Here is a 23,031-nt window from a genome sequence, read left to right as displayed (position 1 = left end):
AAGAAGGAGCTGCTTTGGGGTCAAAAGTCTTACACAGTCAGGAGGGCAGAGAAAGGCCAGGGGGCAACGCTGCCCTCTGTCCCTAGTCAGTGTTGCCCTGGCTGTTCTTTAGGGGCACCTCTGTATGAATCAAAACAGGCACCCCTGAGGGTCTTGGCTCTGCACACTTGCAGTCCCCCCCCCGATGACCCCTCTGTGCTGAGCAGAGGTTGCATTGGCAGGTGGGCCCTTCCCTCATCCTGTTGGATCCGTTGGGTTTGTGACTACAGATTTATCTCTCAGAGGCAGGGACGGGTTTTGAAGAGTCAATTACACATTTCATTTCTGCAAACCAGACCCTGGGTTTTAAATGCAGCAGGGGAGACAGGTTTGTAAGGAAATCGTGATTTATGACCCCTTCTCTCTTGCACATCCAGATTTGCTGCTCTTGGCTTTGCTTTAAGACAGGCTCCCAAACACAGTGCACAGCACAGCAGCCTGAACCCCCAAAGCCCAGGACCCAGGAACCTGGCCAGCAGGTGGCAGTGTGGGCTGGGGGCCTTGCGGCTAGGAGAGTCACCAAGGAGGACTGTGATCTGGGACACACAGGGTGAGCGTGTATGTGTGTGTGGGGGGGTGTTCAGGGGCCTTTCTGGGCCCTGAGTCTGGGTCCCCACACTCTCTCGCACCAGGGAAGACAGCAGTTCCCAGCTTTATCCCCGACTTACTAAGCTGCTCCCTGAGCAGAGGACTCTGGCCTCTCCCTCTCCCTCTCCAGATCAAGGTTACCACACCTGCAAACGACTATGCCTACGAGCTCCAACCGTGTGTTGCTCTGGTGTCCACCCTGGTACCCCAGGCCTATGCATCCAGCTCAGCCCTGTGCCTGAGACCCAGGACCCTCCCTGTGCCTGGGAGGCCTTCTCTTTCCTGTCTACCCTGCCCACCCTCAGGCTCACCCCCTCCAGAAGCCCCTGCTCCCCTGCACTCGGCTGTGTCCTCTGTGTGTGTGTCCACATGTGTGAGTCTGTGTGTGCCGTCCTTGTCCTCCTCTGCCTCTCTGAGTTCCTTTCCTTTTTTGCAAACCAGGTACCCAGTTAGCCCTGGATTCCTTGAATGTGGAATCGCAGGCCTGCGAGGGGGCTGGGAGATTGCTAAATCTGGTGGTTTTAAAAACAAACAGCCAACCTTCCTTTTAAGCTGAAAAACTCCTCCAAAAGGCATCAGAGGTGAAGGCCGAGAGCATGTCAGAAAGGTGACCAGCCTCTGCCCTCCAGGAGGTGATAATGACCTTGCTGACATTGGCAGGAGAGTTTGAATTTCAGGAGCATCTCTAGCCTCTGCCTCCAGGAGTTCCACATCCCTGTGATGTGGGGAGGTGGGGAGGTGGGGAGGGGGCTCCATTGTCCCTGCCTCACAGAAGAGGAAGTGGAGTTCCAAGGGCTGGGTGACTCACCCAAAGTCACACAGTAGTGTGGTGGGACTGGGCTCAGAACTCAGTTGCAGAGGTCACTCTAGCACTGTGGCCCTGATTCTGTCTGCCCAGCTCTGTCCTGCTCCAGAGGGCCCTGGGGTTCTGCCAGAGCTAGCTGCGAAAGGGCAGGGAAGGCAGGACCTTCTCCCTCTTCCCAGGGCACTTTCAGGAGGTGTTGCGGGGTGGGGGGGGGGAGCCTCAGCTGCCTTGACACCACCCCTCCCTCTCTCTGGTGGCCCTTCAAGACCCTCCCCAAAAGGTTAATCACTGAATTATCCCATCAAAGAAAATTGCACTTTTGTGCCTTAAAGACCAAACTAAGCTTCAGCATCAGAGTTATTTATGGTCTCTAATAAGCATTTTCCGGGTGTGATTAACCTTTATGCCAAAGTCACGCTGGGAATTGGGATGGCAGCTTGGATTCTGTGTGGCCTGGGGTGGGGGTGCGGGCGTGGGCAGCAGCTGAAGCAGGCAGCTGTCAGACTCCTGCTGTACCACCCACCCCTCCTGGGCTCCTGAACCACTTCCCCCTCCAAGGGCATCTCTCCTGTCTGTGCCTTGTGCTGACCTGGCCAGGCCAGAGCACCACTCACCTCGCTCCATTCAAACGTGGATCAGATTGCCAGATCCCAGTCCTCGCTTGCTGCTCAGAACCCCTGTCACCCTCAGCACCTCAGCGAGTCCAGCTATAAAACAGGGAGCCCAGGACCCTGTCTGCTTTCTGCGGCCCAGTGCTGCACCTGTGGCAGGTCCCCACGGTACCTCAGACAGTCATTTTAGCTGAAGCTGTCTTTGAGCTGCAGTAGGCCCTTGTCTGTCTCAGATTTAACCTTCAAGATTTGGAGAGGTGAGGTTGGGTAGGATGGCATCAGCCCGTAACCCCAGCAACTCAGGAGGTCAAGGCAGGAGGATTGCATGCTGGAGGCCAGCCTCAGCAACTTAGTGAGACCCTGTCTCAAAATTTAAAAAGTAGGGAATGCTGGAGATGTACTTCAGGGGTAGAATGCCCTGGGTTCAATCCCCAGTACTAAAAAAAAAAATAATAATAAATTAAAAAAAAAAAAAAAGAAGAAGAAGAAGAAGAAGAAGAAGTCGGAGAGATTTAAAATAAGACAGAAGTTTCATTTGGGGCTGCCAGGCTGGGGTGCAGAGTGGGGATCAGCTAGAGAGTGGGTCTAGTGCTCTGCCAGATTCACATTCTCAGTTCCATTTTTGTTTCTCTGCTAGTTGGAAAATGGCAAATCTCATGAAGTGCTGAAAACTTGGTTTGTCAAAATGATTCTGGAATTCTGGAAACCCAGCCAGTAGCTAGGGCTCATGTGGAGGGGAGGAGCCAGCAAGGAGGAGTCCAAGCAAGTGTTAGTTCTTGGGCCCAAAGCACTTTATTTTGAGCTAAGAGAGGGTGACGTGTCCAGTTTGGCGGAGGCCTGGACCTCTGAGGGGACCCGTTCAGCATATGTTCCAGCCATAGTACTTGCTCTTTTGGGGGGTGCTGGGCCTTGCTGAGAAGTAGAGGAAGTGACGAACCCCCCAGGAAAATGGTCTTATTGCACATACCATTCTGCTTCAGTTCCCCCCCTCACTGTATTTGTGGGCCCCAGTTTAAGGACCCCATCCTCAGTTTTAAGAGGAAACAAACATCTCCCCTAATACTTCTGGGGTGTGTTCCCGCCAGCACAGTAGTTTGTTTCCTGATGATAGGGATAGAAAATGGCAGTGTCACTGAAGAGGACCGTGTCATCAGCAGATGGTGGAGGAAACAGGCAGGGAAACTGGACTTTTCATGGAAGTGATTCAGGAAGAAGCCTTCACAAGGCTTCCTCAGGACAAGGAGTGGCGCAGGCAGAGATTCTGCTACAGAGTTGACCTTTCCAGAGAGGAACGGTTGGTCTGGGAATTTTAAGGAGCATTTTCTTTTGCATAATGCAACACAGGTCCTCACTGGACAGGAAATGGCTTGGTAACCTGCATGTCCAAGAAGGAGTCAGCATCAGGGCTGTAGGTGGCCCAGGGCAGTTGAGTCCTTTACCCTATGGCATTTGGTTTGATTTTAGGATGAATCTGGAATTGTTTGCTCTTCTGTAAACCTCAGGACATTAGCATGCCATCTAATTCAAGCCTTGGGCCCTGGGTGCTTGATACTGAGGTGGTTTAGCTATCTTCAGGGCTAGTCTGAGGCCTCCATCTGTGAGCCCCCTGAGCACAAGGCCCAGTGCATGTACAGGGCACTTTGAGGACACATTGAAGGGGTAACTGAGTCACTTTGCTTTGGAGGGCTGGGGAGGGGCCCTGTATGTGAGTTTTGAGGAATGCACAGCTCACCAGGGGCAGGGGCAGGGGCAAGAGAAGCCGGGGAGGGGGCATCAACTGCAGGCGCAGGAGGGGCTGGTGTGCAGGGGAAGTGACACATGGTGTTTAGCAGGGAATAGATTGCGACGTGCCTTCAAGGGGGGACTGAAGGCTGGAGCAGGAAGAAGGGGCTAGAGGCTGGGTGACAGGGCAGCGTGACAGGGCAGCCAGCCTGGTTTCCAGGAGGTGTTTCCAGTTTCCTCTGTTTTGCCTGCGACTCGGCTGAGTGTGTAGGTGAAGTGGGCATCGAGGGTGAGACACGGAGGGCAGGATTTCCTGGTCACCTTCTAGAAGAAGCCTCTGGCCATAGCAGCTGGACTGCTCACCTCTGGGGACAGAGCAGAGCCTGGGCCTCCACCGAATGCTGAGCAAGCCCAGCAGGTTTGTCCTGCGGGCTGCTCTCTGTTTCTCTCCTTCCTTGGGAAGGAGCCACTTGGGAAAGTGAGGGTAAAGGTATTTCTCACCTCTCTGGAGACTGCTAAGTTGAATTACTGATTAATAAAGTGTTGGAATTTCCTTGGGCTATAGAGATGAGTGGGTTTGTCCCCATCTCTGCTGAAGCCCAGGAGCAAGTGTTAGCTGAGCCCAGCGCCATTCAGTGAGTGTCCCGTGTGCCTGCAGAGCTGGGGCTGCCTGGGAGCCTAATGCTTGCTGCAGGAGGAGTGGAGGACAGAGGGAGTAAACAAGGCCCACCAGGGACTCAGGTTGACATTGAAGAGACAACATGACCCTGCGGACCATTGGGGTCAAGGGGAGCTTCCTGCAGGGGTGGCAGGAGGACAGGCTCTGCCCAGGAGAGGAACTGCTCCATGACACCTGGGAGGGAGGGCTGCAGAGCCTGATGTCATCACGGGGACAGGAAGGGGAAGGAATGGGTGCCTGTGAGGGTGGAGAGGTCCTGGGGGTGGGGAGGACATTCCTGGCAGGTGAGCCCAGAAAGTTGGCCCCTGGAAAAAGACAGACAGACAGGCAGACAGAACCAGACTCAGCTCACTATGGGCAACTGAAAGGAAATGATATTCAAGTTTGCTTTTAAGGACTGAGGGAAGGCCCTGAGGTCCAGAGAGGATGAGCAGGGCCAGGGCAGCCCAGGGGAAGGGGGCCTGGGCAGCAGTGGGTGGGGCAGTGGGTGGATGGGAAGGTGTGATGGGGCCAAGGGTTCGTCGAGGGAGGCATTCTCCAGAGCACATGCTAAGGCAGGAGGTGCCAAAAACCTCTGTAATCACCATAAATAATATCATGATATTATTACTGATCTTTTCCCTTTGCCCCAAGCTCTAATGTAACCAGTACTGTCACTGAACCTGTATTTTTCTTATTTTGTTCATCATGGATTTTTTTGTTGTTGTTGCATTAATTTCGATTTTTTAAAATACTGCATTAGGGGCTGGGGTGTAGCTCGTGGTGGAGTGCTTGCTTGCCTGGGATGCACAAGGCCCTGGGTTCTGTTCCCAGCACTGCAAAAAACTAAACAGTTGCATTAAAACATGACATATCCTGACTACTAAGGGTTTTGACACCCCTTACATTTTGCACCCACTTCACCCTAGTCCAGGTGGGGCCACTCATGAGGGCTGCACGCTGCGGGAGGGCCCCACTGCCCTGACCTTAGCTAGACTAGCAAAGGGCATTCCACCCTCCATCTCACGCTCCTGCTGCAGAATCCCAGGGTGGGCGCCAGAGCTAAGAGTCTGGCCCTGAGTTCAGCGGTGCATTTCGCAGCAGGTGCAGAAACGGGTTGGGGCTGAGACATCTGGACAGAGGGGACGGGCCTAGAGGAAAGAGCAGAGGAGCAGAGCAGGGCTGGTGAGGAGGAGAGCAGACTCCAGGTTCAGCGTCCTGCCTAGAAGCTCTGCAGGAGGGTAATTTAAGGAGGCTAGCCCTCCAGTTGAGGGGCTCCCGCCACTCCCCCTGTCCCCAGCTAGGCTCAAATTCTGGAATCAGAGTGGGATGGAGCCTTAGGGGAGGTTAAAGAGCAAACAGGGCAGCCATCTTTCAGACGTGTTCATCCCGTCACCGCTCTGCCTCAGTTTCCTCATCTGCAGTTAGGCACAGCTGCTCTGGCCCCAGGGATAATTAAGCCATGGTCGATGTTAAAGGGCCTGATACACAGAGAGGCACAATTTGTAGTGACTGGTAATAATCCAGGTGGGAAGCAGAGCCCAGGAAGCAGCTCATTAAACAAGAGGTCAGGAGCGCTGCTGCTCTGGAGCCAGAGAGGTGTGCTAATGAGGGTCTGTGAACCCATAAAGCTAGCAGCAGCAGGCAAGTGGGAGGGCATATGTGTATGTGTGTGTGTGGGGGGGGGTGCGTGCCTGTGTGCACATGCACAGGAATATAGTTGGGCCATGCTTGGGATCCATGGTGATTAAGTTGGCTTCCTCCAGCAAAGCCTCTGTGCTACAGGCTGCTCCTCTTACCACCCTCTGTTCCAGGTCCCCTCTGAGCAGGCAGCTCCAGAGCTTCCAGACCAAGAGGATGCAAGGGAGCAGGGCCAGGAGACTAGGAGCAGGGGCTGGGAAGAAACTGGATGTAGGAGGGGAAGGGGGCAGAGACAGGAAGCGGCAGACCAGGCTGCTCATGGCATCCACCTAACCGTGTCCCTTGCTCTCTGTGCCCACAGGCCCTTCTCCTCCTGGGGCTGAACCCTGTCTCCACCTCCCTCCAGGACCAGAACTGCGAGAGCCTGTCCCTGGCCAACAACATCTCTGGTGAGTCTCCTGCCCACTTCTGCAAGATGTAAGGTCACTACAGTGTCCCCTGCCACAGAACTCCCAAAGTCTGTGCACAGAACCATGCCTGGGGGCAGAAATGGCAGAGAGACTTCCCCTCCAGGACTCTAAGCTATTTGTCATGTCTCCCTACTATCTAGGAGGATGCTAAAGCTGGGTGTCCATTGGTGGGAAAGAGAACTAGTTAGCCAGCAGCCTGTGCCATGGGCAAGTACCCCAAGCAGTCACCTCCCTGCTTTAGGGTGGGTCACAGGGGAGGGTGTCCCAGCCCCTGCTGCCAGGCTGTGACTCGAGGACATCAGATGAGGGAGAAAGTTTGCTGCTTCCTGCTGCTAAAAGTGCCCAGAGTCACCTCCGTGGGCTGCTGACCATGCTCCAGGCAGGACTCAAGGAATTCAAGACGTGTTAACCCCATGTGCATAGCGACCTTCTGAGGGGGCCACTGTTGTCCTAATTTGACACATAAGGAAAACTGAGGCACAGAGACACACTAGTAAGTGCCGGATCCCGAGTGGAGCAGGTGGTCGTGCTCCAAAACACAGGGCTTTAGACCTCCCCAGTGGGAACTATTGCAAATGTTGCTTACAAGGGGCTTTTGTATCATTATCTTATTTCATCCTCACAAGTGTTGAAAACCCGACATTCATCCAGAAGGGGAGATTGAGGTGGGAAAGAGTTCTTAAGTCTCCCAGAAACACACCATCAGTGGCTGGGACCCAAATCAAAGTCTTGGGGCTCCCAAGTCCAGGCCTTCCCTAACTTTGGACATCATCCTAGGAAGGTCTGGTACCAGGCAAAATGCAGCAGTCTCCTACACCTAGGGGTCCTTGGGAGGGTTGATGTCTGTGGTGATTTAATTCCTCCTCAAGGCTTTCCTTGATTCATTAGCTGAGCACCTACTCTGCAGCAGGCCCTATGCAAGGGGGTAGGGGAGCTCCCAGTCTCCAGGTCCCCCGTGTAGGTACTAAAAGGCAGAGTGAGAGACGCACTGGCTGAGAGAGGGACTGGAGTGTGTTAGCAGATCAGGAGGCATCAGTTCCTGCAGCTGGGCCTGCAGGGACAGGAGGCTTCTGCAACTCAGAGCAGCTGTCACCTGGCCTGCTGTTCCTTCACCAGCCAGGGCTGGGGGAGAGGGGTGAGTGCTGGGCGTGGGCAAGGCAGACTGACTTCTTGTGCTGGCTGATAGCGAGGGCTCAGGCATGTCCTGGCTAGGAGGAAGGAGACTGGCAACCACAGGGACAAGCATGCCTTTAACCCCTTGGAGCCAGGCTTTGTCCGATGGTAAAGGGAGAGGTGACTCCTGCCTCAGGACCTGTCAGAGGTCAACGGCACTGAGTTTGTGGCTGTTTCTGCAGAGTGCAGGCCACTACTGTGTATGATGATGGTTGCCTGTGCCAGCGGCTTTTAAAGGTGTTCTCTGTATAACTAGAAAGAAGGGAAGGACGCTGTCACCAACTGCTTGTGACAGTGGAGGTGGCAGGAAGGCAGGACAGGGTTGGGGTGAATCCTAGCAGCCTTCCTAAAGGAGGGAGGTTTCAAGGTGAGTCTTTTTTTTGGGGGGGGGCGATGCTGGGGATTGAGCGCAGGGCCTTGTGCATGCAAGGCAACTGCTCTACCAACTGAGCTACATCTCCAACCCATCAGATGACTCTTACGAGAGATTCTGAGAGCTGGCAAAGAGCCAGCACCTGAGCCAAAGCAAAGGTGCACTGGGGACCAATAAGTGGGCTTGGCAGAAGGACCAGCGCTGGATGAGGAGGGAGGAACATTAAGCCTGGGGAGGTGCTGGGAGCCCACAGCATCAGGCTGCAAAACTGGCAAAGCTGGGCTGTGGGGAAAGGAGATTCACGCCCAGTCAGCAAAGAGGGAGACGGGGAGGGAGGAGGCCCACGGGGAGTGACTGGGTACCAGGTCAGGCTCCATTAACTTGCTTGTTGTGTTCAAGAGGAGTGACATCCCCGAGCCCATGCAGGTGTCACCTGTCCTTGGCAGCAGCGGGCCTTGATGAATGGTATTCATTCCCTGGTGACTTGTACTGGGTGCCCCCACCCCCAGCCCAGCCTGCCCGGCTTTGTGGCATGCAATCCATCACCCTCCAAACAACCTCTGGTAACGGGCCATTTGTCTTCTGATGCCGAGACCTACCCAGAGCGATGGGCATTGGTAGAGACAGATGGTAAGGGTGGGGCCAAGGGGCCGGGACAGATGGATGGGCGTCTGGCTGGGGCAGCTGGCACTGAGCCGGGACTTTTGTGGGGGGGACTCTCACATGCTTCATGCCAGGAGCAGGGAGAGGCTGGTCCCCAGGGCTGAGGCCCATCATGTGGAATATCACAGACTTGGCAAACTTAAAATCATGGCATGAGGACGACCATGCCAGGAAGTGATAGAATTGCCAACCAACGACATCACAGACAAATGGAATCAGAGTTGACGAGGACCTGGGGTCATCAGTTCCCATTTCTGGCCTTAAGGAAGTGAATGATAGTAATTACTTAGTGCCCATTATGTATTTTTTGGACACTACTCCAAGTGCTTCATATCATCCAATATCACAAAAATATAGCCAGGAAGAATTTTTACCTGAAAGAGGAAACTGAGGCCCTGAGGGATTGAACAACTTGCCTGAAAACACACAGTTACTAAGACTGACAGCGAGTTTTGAGCCAAATGGGTCTGATTTCAGACTTAACCACCAATATCACATTATGTGGCCACTCAGAGATCCATGGTGCTCAGAGTCCAGTGTAGTCAGCCATCGGGGGTACAGGGCCACTACTGAAGTTTCCCATATCAATATGGATTTGCACATGGCCCCAGTTTTTTCTTAGCATCTACTATATACCTGGCACTATACTAAGTGTTGGAAATGCAGAGAGAAGAGTGTGCAAACCCCCAGGCCAGGAGGGTCTGTGGCATCTTTCTTCTCTGGCCAACCAAGAAGGAGGCAGCTCAGGTGGCCAAACAAAAACCAGGGCTCTGACTGCCCTCTGCTGCCCTCTGTATGCCGTGCCACCCTGGCAGACAGATGTTCTTCCCACTCATCCTAGAGGTACATTCTCTGAATGTGTTTCAGAGGTTGATCTAGGGCCCCTGGCAGCTGCCACTCAAGGCAGCCTTTAAATTCAGCCTCCCCTGGAGTTAAGCCAGACAAAGGGATGGGCTTTCCACCTGCCAGGATACTGCCAAGAACCCCTGCATCTTGTCCAGAAGCCCCTGATGGGAGACAGGAGCCAGGTTCCAATTTCCTTCTGAAATTAGAGCACAGTTGGACCCTAAGCCTAATGGGAAGGGAACTACAAAAGAAACTAGGGCCCAGTTGTGCACCAGCCACCTTCAAAAGGTCTCTATTCTTGTGTGAATGAGGGTGTTAGCCACCCAGTAATAAGGAGGTCAACACCTTAGGCACAATAAGCACCCTCCTGCCTCAGGGCTTTGTACTTCCTGCTCCCTCTGCCTCGAGCATACTGTCCCAGCTATGCTCCTTCCCTCGCTTCCTTTAGGTTTGCAATTAAGTGCTATTATTTTATAGAAATGCTAAATTAAAACAGCACTGTCAGTCTTTATCTCCCTATAGTGCTTAGTTTTACTTCATAGTATTTCTCACTGGTTAACTTATATGTTTGTTTGCTTATTGTCTCCCCCTAAATGGTATGCAAGTACCATGCCAGCAGGGCATTTATTTTATTCATTACTTTACCTCCTATCCTGGTTATTTCTTAGATTCCCTAAGTGCTTCCTGAATAAAGAGCAGTCATTCTCTTCTGTCTGTACCCTAACTGACCAGGAGGGGCGCTGTTGGCAGGAGCTGCAGGAGGAGTTGGCTCCTAACTGCAGCTCACCTTTGCGCTGTGGCTGGCCAATGGGCTCAGCTAGCGGCAAGGCTGGCTTACCCTGAATCAAACTGCTCCTCACCCAGAACTGTGATGTCCAGGTGTAAGAATAACCCCAGGAGGGCAGAAGAGGCTGGACATTTGTGACAGTGGGACCTGGAGGGAATGTTGGCCCAAGAATCCAAGTCCAGCAGCCCTGAATTGAGGTCCTTATTATGGTCACCAGGCTGTGACATGGAGACTTCCTTCCTGCCTTGCCCCTTGCCAGCTGGTAGATGGACACCCTCCCTATCTTGTGAAATTATCTGTCTTCCTGGCTTTCCCTCTGCCTCTCCCTCTCTTATCCTTAGTGTCCTTAGTGTCTTTTTTTAAAAAAACTCTCTTTCCCTCTTCTCACTCTCCCTTCCCTTTCCCCCTCCACCTGAAGGAGTGGCCTGAATTGCCTAAGGTAAAGCGCCCTTCACAGAGCCTGGTATACAGTAGTGTTAGACAAATGTTGGTTCCCCTACCCCGAGTCCTGTACACCAGTCCCCTAAGGGACACCCCCCACCCCCGCTCCCGTCCTTCCCGGATGCGGTGTCCACAGGGCGGTGAGCTGAGACCTTGTTTGTGCCACTTGTGGGACTGCGCCCGGGAACACAGTGCCGGAGGCCCTCTCTTGCTGCCTCCTCCCTGCCTTTGACCTCCGGGTCCCCTTTCCATCGTCCACTTTTTCTTTACTCCCTGTTCTCTCGCTGCCTCTGCCTCCTCTTGTACTTTAAAACCGCAGGGCCGAACTCCTAGCGCAAGTTCAGCCGCTCTTTCCACGCTCTGCCGCAAAGCTCCGCCCCACATGACTGACCACGCCCCTCCAAGGACCACGCCCACCCAGCCCTGAGTCCCAGACACGCGTGCTGGTCTGACTGTGGAGCCTTCCTTCCTCTCTTCCTGCCTCGCACACAGATTTCTACTCCATCCAGGATTTTCTGAGCTCTTAATGCAAAGGTCCCAGGCGCCATTTCCGTGCAGTTTCCCTGTGGTCTACCTCCAGCGACTGGAGGCACGGGCTGGGACCTGAGGGCAGCCCCAGGGAAGGCAGAGTCTTCTCTGAGAGAATGTGCGTTAGGCATGTTTCAGACACTACCACCTATGACATCCCTTTTAATATTCCCAGTGCCTAGCTCAGGAGATACAGTGACCGAATGAATGAATGTACAACCTATAAGGAAGGAACAATGACATCATTCGCACCTGGTACGTGTCTGGCACCCAGTCAGCCCTAAATGCTCCCTTCCCTGTTGCCTCCTTGACTGCCCCCACACACACTTTATTGCCACACAATACGGTGCAATTGAAAGAACGCTTAATTTAGAGTCCAAAACATCAGGCTGAGCCAGGTGCAGTGTCACAGGCCTGTAATCTCAGTGGCTCAGAAGGCTGAGACAGGAGGATCGCGAGTTCAAAGCCAGCCTCAGCAAAAATAAGGTACAAAGCAACTCAGTGAGACCATGGCTGTAAATAAAATACAGGGCTGAGGATACAACTCAGTTGGTAGAGTGTTGCCTTGCATGTGCAAGGCCCTGGGTTCAATCTCCAATACATCTCCCCCCACCCAAACAAAAAAATCAGTCTGTGAGTCTTGACTCTTTTACACTTTGACTTATGACCTTGGACAAGTCACTCAACATCCCTGGGCTTTGATTTCCTCATCTATAAAGATGGGGAGAGGATAGACATTGGAGGAGACATTGGAGGTTGGATGAGGATCCAACCTAAGAGACGAAGAGCTTTGAAAAAAGCAGAGCGTAGTTTACAATTTTATCCCCCTCCCTGCCGCCACATGCCCCCAGCGTCCCCTCCTCTGGGCTCAGCACTATCAGCATGATCCATGACAGATTGAAATCCCAACCTGGCACACCCGGGCATTGCAGAGTGCTGCCTTCCTCGCTCCCCGACTGCTCTGCGATGCCATCAGGAGGCTCAGCTGCAAAATAGCACCCTCCTGGCCCACCCCAGCACCTGGCCTGCCCCAGCTCCAGCCCCTCTAGTCCAGATTTCTTTCTTTTAATTAAGCCACTGGTCTTGAGGTCTCTGCCCCCTGAGCCCTGATTTGCACAAATACCCCATGAGTAGCTTTGATCAAAAGGAAAAGCCAGAATTTGGTACCCATGCAGCTCCGCACTGCCCTGATCCAGCAGGGAGAGGAAGCCAATTTAGCCCACTGCTGTTTCCTGAGATTGGAGACAGGCTAATTTGGGGAGGAAATGGCAGACAAGCCAGCCAGGGCTTGGCAGCTGCTGATGCCCAGCCCCAAAGAGGCTGTCCCCTACCTGTATAGATCATGGCTCCCTGGCTTGTCTGTACATTTTGTGCCAGTTCCAAGTTATTAACCCTTTCTGCCATGATGGGACAATGGGTCTCAGCAGGACTGGTGAACCAACCTCATGCCCAGAGGGGTATAAAGGCAGAGAAAGAGGGGAAGCACCAGGGGGGATGCCAGGACGATGCAGGGGTGCTTAGCTCCCACCCTGGAGACTACTTCCCTCTACCCTCCAGAAGTGTCACTGAGACCTCAACTCTACCCCAACATACAAACACACAAACACACACACACACACACACACACACACACACAATGTCTCTCCTTTTTCCCCACTCCCCCCCAAATCTCTTTATCAGAGGAAAATATTAATGTTTGAAGGGGCCTTTAATAATCTTTTTCTAGTTCTACTGTTTATGAGTCTTCAGAATCACAGACCCCCTTGAGCATCTAATGATAGCCATAGCACCCTTTCTCCATTAGAACGTGTATACGCCAAAGTTTTCATTATATTCCAGGTCTCTATGAACCCCTGAGACTCCCAATGGATGGAGATTAAGGATTTCTGATCTCAAGCTGGGGGTGTAGCTCAGTGGTAGAATTCTTGCCTAGAATGTGTGAGCCCCTGGGTTCAATCCCCAGGACTGAAAAAAGACTGATCTAATCCAACCACTTCATTTTATTCTAGAAGAAAACACCAAGGCCTAGCGAGATTTACCTATGGTCACCCAGCAAATTAGTGGCAGAGCCCTTTCTGAGCCATGGGCCCAGACTCCCAGTTCAGTGCCCTGAAGGTGTCCCCTCCCTTTTCTCCACATGGGCCCAGGTCCCAGTGCAGACCAGAGCACAGGAAACGTGTGCTCAGTAAGTGCGGCTGTCAGACAGCTGGTCGACCTGGTTGTGCTGCATCTTCCCTGCGGGGTTAGGGCAGATGTGGTTTGGTTCCAGAAATACATGAGGAGCCTGGGTCAGGAGTTGACTGGACCTGTTCCAGAGTGTTCCTGTGAAGTTTTGGAGCTCTAGTCTGTTACCAAGGATGGGGTCAAGAGATGTGTCCCCGAGAACAGGGGACCTGAAACACACCCAGCCATCTTCCAAATGCCAACCAGGACCTTAGATTTCAACACTACTTCCATCTCTTTTTCTCCTCTGTTGTAGAACTCATGCTGGCTCTAGACTCCTTCCTCGGGTGTCTCCTCTCATAGACAGGCTCATTTCTGCACCCAGGGCCATTGATTTTGTCCGGTCTCTATGTGATTGGGAGAAAGTGGGGGGAGGGGAAGAACTGTGGAGGGTCCTCTGCCTGGGGAAGGGGTCCTGCTCTGCTTACCAGCCATCTCTGTCCCCAGGCCTGCAGTGCAACGCCTCTGTGGACCTCATTGGTACCTGCTGGCCCCGGAGCCCTGCAGGGCAGTTGGTGGTGCGGCCCTGCCCTGCCTTTTTCTACGGTGTCCGCTACAACACCACAAGTAAGAAGAAGGTAGAGGGTGGAGCATCTGCTGGGGTGGGGTGGCATGGGAAGAGCTTGAAAGTGGGGAAATAACAAGCTACAGCCATACTAATAATACCTTTTGAGGGTACCACCACCACTGCAAAGCCCACTCTGTGCTGACTCTCACAATACCAGGCAGTACCACCTGGCATAAAGCTAAGCCTTCGAAGCTCAGAGAGGTTAGGGAACTTGCCTAAGGTTGCCAGCTGGTAAGGGGTAAAGTTGAAATGTCTGTGTGACATTTTCTCCTATAGTTGACCATCTTTGGATTAGTCTATTGAGACCCACAGCAACCCCATGAGGTAAGGCAGGGATCTTTCGAAGAGCCCCAACTTTGCAGATGATAGCTCAGGGCCCTCCAACCAGGACATGGGGCAGGGGCTTCACTGCCTCCCAGGGGTGCAGTGGGGCAGGACTGACCCACAGGGCTGTGCAGATACTTGATCCCCTGTAAACACCGCGCTCCCCTGAGGCCCCACACATTTGCGCCAGGCTTTGCAGCTCCTTGCTATAGCACCTGCCACCCGCAGAATTAATTTGCTCTCTCCTGTCAATGACTCAGATCCCTGCATATGGAGAGAAGAACAGCTGCAGACCAGGGGCCCTGACTCACCCGAGAGAAGCTGGGGATGGGGTTCCCTGCCTTGGCCTTTGGGTCCAGTAGGCCTGATCCCAGAGCCCCAGGAGTGTGTCAAAGGCGATTGCAGATGCTAGATGGTTCACTCTAAGACTTGTTGCATGATCACAGCTCATATTTTTCCCTCTGCTGGGGCAGATTCCCCTCTGAGGATTGAGGGGGCTGATGACCTGGTTTTTAAGGCTTCCTCCAGCTTGAAGCCCTCCTGCCCCTTTTTCCTTTACAAGACAGAATTAAATTTGGGGGCTATGCCAAGGAGGCGTGGGAGGACTGGGAGGGTGACTGTGACCCTCTCCCGGGAGCTGCTAGGGCAGAACAGGAGGCTGAAACAGCCCTTCCAAGCCTCTGTGTTCATCTGTAACCATGTGCTGGCTATGGGAGGGATCAGGGAGGAAAAGAAGGACTGGGAGGAATGTGGGGACTAAGGAGAGGAGACCCAGGTAGGAGAAGAGGAGCAGGGCCTATGAGGCCAAGGAAGCCAAAGAGGAGAGTTTGCATCGCAGTGGGCCAACCTCCAATTTAGGAGGGCTCATTTTGAATAGTGAGATTGAGGCACAGAGAGATTAATAACCTGCTCGAGGTTAGAAAGCTTGGAGGCGGAGTCAGGCCCAGAGAGCCAGAGCCTGCCCAGTGCTCCGCGTACCATGCTGAGACCTTCGGGAGCTCCTAGGACAGCTGCAGTTCCAAGTTGGCATGCTGGCACATCTGGCCTCCCTACAGCAACACCAGAACCTGCCAGTCCCAACCTCCCTGATCTCCTCCCCAGTGCCACTGCCCACTCTCAGGCACCCTAATCTCCAACCGAAGTTCTGAATCTGAACCTGTTACCCTCACTTGGAATGCACACTCTGTGGCTCCCTGTTGCCCCCGCAGTTGAGTCCCTCCTCCTGCGTGGGCCTGCGAGCTCTTGCAGACATGGTCCTGCTCATTTTTGCACCCAGTCCTGGCTGCTCCCCATGAGCACCCTACATTCTTGTCCCCCAAGGTTACTTTACATGCCCCAAATAATCACCGTTAGGCCTTAGTGCTGGGCATGTGCTACTCAGTTTGCTGGCCCTGCCTTCAGTGGAAACCAGGAATCCTGGGTTCCAGTGCCAGCCCATCTGTCCCTCTGCCCTGGTCCTCTCTGGGCCTTGGTTTCTCTACCTGCAGGATGGGGATTGGGCTGGCAAGGTGCCCTCTAGGCTCCTTGCTTTTCCTTCTGTGACTCCAGGAAAGAAGCAGGGGCCCCTTGATGTGGGGGACATTTCCGGGCAGGGCTGGAAGATCCCCTTTGCAGGTTGTCCCAGTGCCAGATGATGAGGAATGTGCCTGCCTGTGCCATCAGGAGGAGTGGAACCAGAGCTGCTCCTAATCATTAGGCACTAATTAATTCATTTACTGATGAGGTGTTGCCAGGATTTCTAGGCTTCTGCTTAATGCCCTCCCTCCTGCTCATCGGATCTTCAAAGGGATGGGAAACATTTCCAAAAATATCTATTTTCCCGTGATTCTTTGGGAGGACTGCTCAGCTCAGCAATTAAAGACAAGGAGGTCGCATCCTCCCTGGCAACAACACCCAGCGGGTGGGGCCTGTTTTCCTTCAGGGTCACCTCCTCTCTCCAGGTCAAAGCCTGCTGCCTAGGATGGCCCGGTCCAGAGAGGGATTCCACGTGCCCCACCCCCTGTGTGGGGTGCCTTCCCATTAGCTCCACCAGCACCCCCTTTGATCAGGACAAGTGGCACGTTCTGAATGTTATATAAGGTAATATAAATATCACTCCAAGACAATAATAATAAACATCACATCACGGCGATACCATATGTCAGGCACGGTTCTAAGTACTTTGCACATGGTAACTAAAAACCCTGCACCAGTGAGGTGGAAGTCATGACTAGGACAGCTCTATCTCATGAATAAGGACACTGAGAGATTGAGTGACTGGCCTAAGGTCACACAGACAGTGGGGGTGGCGCCAGGGTCTGCAGGAAGCCTGCCTGGGTGGAAGGCTCAGCTCTGAACACTCTTTCGTACTGCCTCTCTTAAGGCAAAAACTGCATGCACAACCCCCTGCCCCCACGCCCTTCCCACCAGGTCTCTGCCCCCAAGCCCCTCTCTTTGCAGACATTCCAGAGCAGCCTCTGGTCCCAGGCAGTTCATGTCCATTGTAGAGATGCTGTATCGTCATTTCTGCCCAGGGCTCGGCACTGCACCAGACCAAGGTCCACTCACAGGGAGGCTGGGCAGAGCTTTACAAATCCGCCAAACCCCATTTCCCTTCCAGTTTCCCGCAGCCAGACCTGCTACTTAGGTTAGAAAGGAGGCCACCGCCTTTCAGTCCAGGAGGCCAGTTTGAGGCTCCCTCTCTTGGGGTCAGCATCAACTTTCCTGCCCCACCCCCCAGCATCTCCCTCTGGTCCTAATGCTGCCAGCAAAGAGGCAGCTCCAAGCTGATGGTCCCTTGGGAACCGTTGGAGCAGCTCCCTTTTATAAATGAGGAGAGGGGTCTCTGGCTTCCTCCCAGAGCTCTGTCCCTATGGGTTTCCAAGGACCAGAACTCGGCAGCTTCCCCAGTCCTCCTCCAGCTCTGTGGGTCAGTGAGAGCCACAGAGAGGCCTGCAGAGGCCAGCAGAGATGGCTCAGGGCTCATTCTCTTTTGCAGTCAGTGAATTAAGTCAAGGAAACAGGATAAAGCTACTGATGCCAGAGAGGGGTCTGGGGTGGCATAGGACAGCCTCACCAGCAGAGGAGGCAAGACAGAACTTAGAACCCTTCTGTCCCTTCCCTTCTGAATTTATGACCCTGGTGTCCAGGGGGAGGGGGGCAGGTAGAAAGGCCAATAAAAGGGTCCCTTTAGGCAGCTCTGCCCATCCCAGAGCTCCAAAGCCAGGCAGCAGCCCTTAGGGTTTCTTGGAAGGTGACAGTTTGGGACTCAGTTCAGGCTGATAGCTGCACAAACACCCACCCTTCCCAGACCATGCTCCTGCTTTCTTTCCCAAGTGCCACAGGCCAGGCCAAGAGCAGTTGTAGTAGGTTCTAGTGCAGTAAGATCACTACCAAGCAAGACTCACCCGGTCACCTGATATTTTCTGTCCAAGAATCCTCCCCCCATGTTCCTACCACATGACCCTCCAAAATAAAGCCTGCTTTGGGGCAATGCCACCAGGGGACCTTCCTTGAGACCTTCCCAGTGAGCCCCCACCCCACATGAAACCCTGCCACACAAAAACCACCCTTGGAAACTTCCACTACCCACAGACCTACAAGGAACCATGTCATTTAAATCCACTTGAGCTGTCACCACATACCTTCCGCCAGATCCTGCCCAGCTGTGTGAGCACTGACTCAGGGACCTCATCCTCCTGTTCTGCTGTGACCCCAAATGGGAGCATCTCAGAAGAGCACCCGCCATGAAATCCACCACCTTATAAGGGCCTAGAGGGAGGCACCCAAGGGGGCGAGCCATGCATGTTCACAGGCCAGTTCTGTGGCAAGTTCATGTCAGCTTGGGGGCAGAGCCATGTCACCCAGAGGCAGTGGCTGCTGTAGCCCTGTGGGAGATGAGTGGACAGACAGGAAATGGGCTGATAAGAAAGCCCCACTTCAAGGCTTCCATCCAGAGGCCCAGTGCTGGCCCAGATGAATGGATGGTCAGACAGACAGACAGATGCCAAGCTATCACAGCTCTCTTCTTTTTCCAGACAGTGGCTACCGGGAGTGCCTGGCCAATGGCAGCTGGGCGGCACGTGTGAATTACTCTGAGTGCCAGGAGATCCTCAGTGAGGAGGTGAGCTGAGCTGGGCAGGCTGCCACACCAAGGGGTCGGCCAGGAACCCCAGCGTGAGCTGGATGCCTGCGAAGTGGCCAGCTAGGGCCTGGGGGGCATAGGTAATGTCAAGGCCCTGCCCCAGGGAAGATGACCGGCAGCTGCTGGGCAAGCTATACAGGGACAAGTAGGGTCCTGGTTCCTTCCCCCCTTGCCCACTGAAGGCTGCCTGCTGGGGTTGTAGTCAGTTCAGACTGCAGACATGGTTGTGGGGTTCACACCCATTTCTACCCCACACACCTGAGCAACACCAAGGTCCGTGAGGACTGTCAGAACCAGACATGGAAGTAGGGGTAGTGGTGCCATTTTAAAAATCCCCAAAGATCCTTTTAAAAATTTAAGTGTTTTGAGTAGATACTGCTTTACACATAATACAAAATTCAAAAAGTACAGATGGGAATACAGTGAAAAGTCTTCCTCCCATCCCTGTCCCCAGCCAGTGGATTCCCTCCCCAGAGACAGCCGATTTGCCTCTTTCTTGAGTGTTGCTCTACATGTACAAGGAATTACGTGTGCGTGTACTTTTTTGGTTTCACCCAGATGTCACATATCACACATGTTGCTTGACACCTTGCTGTTTTCATGTAGCCATCTATCCTGGAGACCCTTCCATGTCACTACAAAAGAGCATTTTCATTGTTTTTACATTTGCACAATGCCCCCATGGTCCATCTATGCCATAACTTACTGAACCGACCTTTATTCTCAGTCTTTGGTCCTTACAAACAGTACTGCCATGAATTCTCTCTTCCGGTGACATTTGGCAGAGGCACAAACGTCTCCATCCAGTGTTTCTGCTACCTCCGTCCCCCTCCGCCCTGTCCCTCCACCTCTACTCCCTTTATCCACGAGTGCTGAGGGAGACGGGGGTCATGGGCTGGAAGAAATAGAAAATGTAACCGAAAAGCAAAGGGAGCAGAAAGCAAAAGGCAGAAGGGAAGCCATCCCAAGCCACCAGGGCTCCCGGCTTCTGAAGCGAGGAAGAGACTGGTCTAGGCAGTTTTGAGAATTTCATTGCCTTCAAGATCTGAGTTCAAAAGGACCCTGGAGACCTTCCATCCCATCCTGAGGTTCCCAGCCCTGCCTGGTGGTAAGAAATCACACAAAAGCACTGGTTAGTAGCAGAGCTACGCCCAGTACCCAGTAGCTCAAGCCGCCCAGGAGGATCTGGGAATTGGTATTTTTAACAAGTGCCTCAGAGGAGCCTGCTGATGGGGCCAAAGTGGGAAACCTGGATCTGGTCCAACACCTTCACTTCACAGAAGGGGAGACTGAGGTCAGGGAAGTGGAGAGGCTTGCACAAGGTCACGCAGCCAGAACGAGCACCCCCCTGGACTGGAGGAGGGGTATGGGGTCCAGATTAGGAAAGTTGACCAGAGGATATGGCCTTGGGTGGGTGGTGGGGTGGCCAAGAACCACTCAGAGGGATGGAAAACACTCCCTGGCACACAGTAGAGGAGTTGAGATGGAAGGAACGGGGCTTGGGCTCAGAAAAGCAGATCCGTGCTATGGTAGCTCTTGAGACCATCGTTCCTGCCCAGTGAGGGCGGTGTGGGGGAGGTGCAGCTGGGATTGCATCTGTCTCGCAGGACAGATCTTCATCGCACCCACCTGAGGTCTGAGAGCCCTGCTGGATCGGCCATGCAGATGTCTCCAGCTGCCCCAGACATCTCCAGCTGTCCCACCATTGGACAGAAGGGCAGACAGTTGTGCCTTTCTTGGACATTGTCAAAGCTGTAGTAGCCAGAGCTGCTCTCCTACCCCACCCCTGCATCTGAGCCTCCTGATTGCCAGGGTGAGGTCAGAGTTCCCCGTCTCTCCTGCTCTAACTTAAGACCCTTCCTTCTAGTTGGTTGATGGAGGACACTCAGCAGCCTGTTTCCCCCAGCTCTCTTCAAAGACTCCAGGGCAGGAGGCCTCAGTCCTCCCTTCTCCATGCCCTGGAGGCCCCACCTCTGCCTGGGACCTAGGACTCTCCCTCTCCGCCAGCAGGTTAGGCCAGAAAGGAGGAGAGCATCATTTCTCATGAGCACCCCCACTTTGGCAATATAGTGGGAACAGCATGGCCTTTGGGGGCAGACAATTTGGGGTTTGGAATCTGCTTCCAGTGCTGCATGTGATCTTTTATTTTTTATTTTTATTTTTGATACTGGAGATTTAACCCAGAGGCACTTTACCTCTAAGCTATATCCCCAGCCCTTTTTTTTTTTTTTTTTTTAATTCGAGATGAGTTCTCACTAAGGTGCTGAGGCCGGCCTCAAACTTGGGATCCTCTTGTCTGAGCTGGAATTACAGGTCATTGTGTGTGATCTTGAGCAAGTAGCTTCACCTTAGTCCCCTACAAGGACTGAGAATAATTCAGTGGCTATCCCCTGGAGATTAGGAGGGGGCTGTCTTGGCCTATGGAAGGTACCCACTCACCTGCTACCTCTCTGCCTCTTACCACCGGGAAGATCAGAGGAGGTGCTGGTGTACACAGGAAGGGATGAGAAAACCGTAAGTAGCAGGGACACCCTTTCTCTGTCTTGGTGGAACTGGCCTGCTTGCTTAGCTACTCTGGAATCAATTAATTTAATTAGTGAAAACACCATCCCTTCTGAGCCCCTCCAGATGTTGATAGGCTCCTTCTCCTCCCAAGAGGCTTAGCCCCTTCCTCTTGGAGCTGCAAAGAGAAAGTTTCCAATTGGGTGAGTGGCAGGCTGGGCTAAGCCCTAATGAAGCACCAGTGCCCTGGGGTGCAGCAAGTCTGTGAAATGGCACACCCAGAGTCCAGGTGCCCACAGCCAGGACCACCATGGGACAGGTCCCTGACTGGAAAGCCTGATTCATGCGTGGCCCAGCCAGGAGTCGGCAGCAAGTCCCCAGCACCGCTCTGCACCAGTTCCCATCCCCCTACACACAACTGTGACCTCTACTGTGCCCTTCCCCACTGTCCCCAACTCTCTCCTGCTCCCTTGAATGCACTCAATGCCCTCCCTTATGCTCTGCTGAGCACATGGAATCTGACCCTCATGCACATCCTGGAAGGACAGTAAAGGTACTTACTCTGGGGATCTGGGGATCTGGGCCAGGACAAGGGTTTCTGAAACATGGTGCTTAGGAACCACGTGGGCTTCTTGCTAAAAATGAAGATTCCAATTCTGAGCATCTGGAGCGAGGCTCAAACTCCACTCTTCTCAAGACTTCTGCAAGCTCCTGGATGCTGATGTCGCTGGTTCAGGGACCATGCTTTGCAGAGCAAGGGACTGGGAATCTGCTGGCAAGGCCAGGGGAGCAGTGCAGGAAGCCCAGGTGGAGAGGAAGAGACAATGTGGGTGGGCAGGGATGAAGAGATGAGGCCAGGGTGAGTGGAGGAGCATGGAATCCTCCTTGCTGCCATCCGGTCAGGCATAGGGACGGGTCTGACACCACCGCCATTTTGGACTTGATAGTGTCTTGGAGACTCTGCTCAAAATCAACCAAACATTAGATTCTGGTCATGGAGGGCATAGCACAGTGGTCTCTGCCCAGTGCCCCTCTGTGTCACCTGCCTTAGGGAACCTGCTGGTCTTAGGTATGCAAACTGGATGGGACAGAGTGCTGGTCAGCCCCCTGCAGTTGGCTTTTCCCATGTCCTTTGGGCATCCAGCTGCTTCTGCCGTTCTTTGTGGCTGTCCCTCAAGCAGTCACTGTGTCTGGGTGTCCCTGGTCATCTCTTGGAGGGTCATTGGCTGTCCCTCGGGATGTTGCTGGTTATTCTCCTCAGGTGTCATTGGCCACTTCTCAGAGTATCACTGGCTTTTTTCTTGGGAGAGGGTCACTAGCCAATTCTCAGGGTGTTGTTGAGTGTCTCTCAAGGAGCAGTTGGCTCAGGACCGTGCTGGCCCAGTCTCTTGTTGGTGGTGGAAGTTTCTAGGTGTCTCTGGCTGTTCCACCCGTGTGTCATCGGGAAAGATTGGTCTTTCAGAGTGTTTGCGACTGTCTTAGTCTGTTTTGTGCTCCTGAGACACACACCTGAGACTGGGTAGCGTATAATGAACAGAAATGTCCTGGTTCTGGAAGCTGGGAGATCCAGATGGGGGACTGGCGCCTTTGAAGGCCTTCTAGCTGCATCATCTCCTGATGGGAGGGCAAAGAGGGGAGAGGAAGCAGGTGGGGCCCACACTCGCCCTTTTATAAGGAACGTGCCCTTGCAGTTAGCACCCACTCGCGCGATGACAGCAGCAACCTAGTCACGAGGGTGGTGCCCTCAGCTCCTGACACCTCTGACAGGTCCCACCTCAAACCCCCCTGCCCTGGGGCTCAAATTCCCAACCCATGAACTTTGTGGGACACATCCATATCTCAACAGTGGTCCTCGGTCGGGTATCTCTGGCTTCTCTTAGTGACGCTGCTGTCCCTCCAGCCATCTTCTCCAGCCAGGTTTAAATTGCTGGCTGAGGAGCTTGGGC

General features: G+C 53.5%; 1 protein-coding gene across 1 annotated transcript in view; it reads left to right on the top strand.

The window, feature by feature from the left end:
• The window catches only part of LOC143410005 (corticotropin-releasing factor receptor 1-like), a 36,577-nt gene that overhangs the window by 11,385 nt on the left and 2,161 nt on the right, over positions 1 to 23,031 (top strand). Inside the window, exons 2-5 of the mRNA XM_076870679.2 lie at positions 6,238 to 6,334; positions 6,426 to 6,513; positions 14,016 to 14,135; positions 18,477 to 18,562. Of these exons, the coding sequence (XP_076726794.2) occupies positions 6,238 to 6,334; positions 6,426 to 6,513; positions 14,016 to 14,135; positions 18,477 to 18,562 (391 nt within the window). The remainder of the gene's footprint in view (positions 1 to 6,237; positions 6,335 to 6,425; positions 6,514 to 14,015; positions 14,136 to 18,476; positions 18,563 to 23,031) is intronic.

Source organism: Callospermophilus lateralis, chromosome 11 (assembly GCF_048772815.1).
Source record: "Callospermophilus lateralis isolate mCalLat2 chromosome 11, mCalLat2.hap1, whole genome shotgun sequence".
Lineage (NCBI taxonomy): Eukaryota > Metazoa > Chordata > Mammalia > Rodentia > Sciuridae > Callospermophilus > Callospermophilus lateralis.
This window is presented reverse-complemented; position numbering and strand designations above follow the sequence as displayed.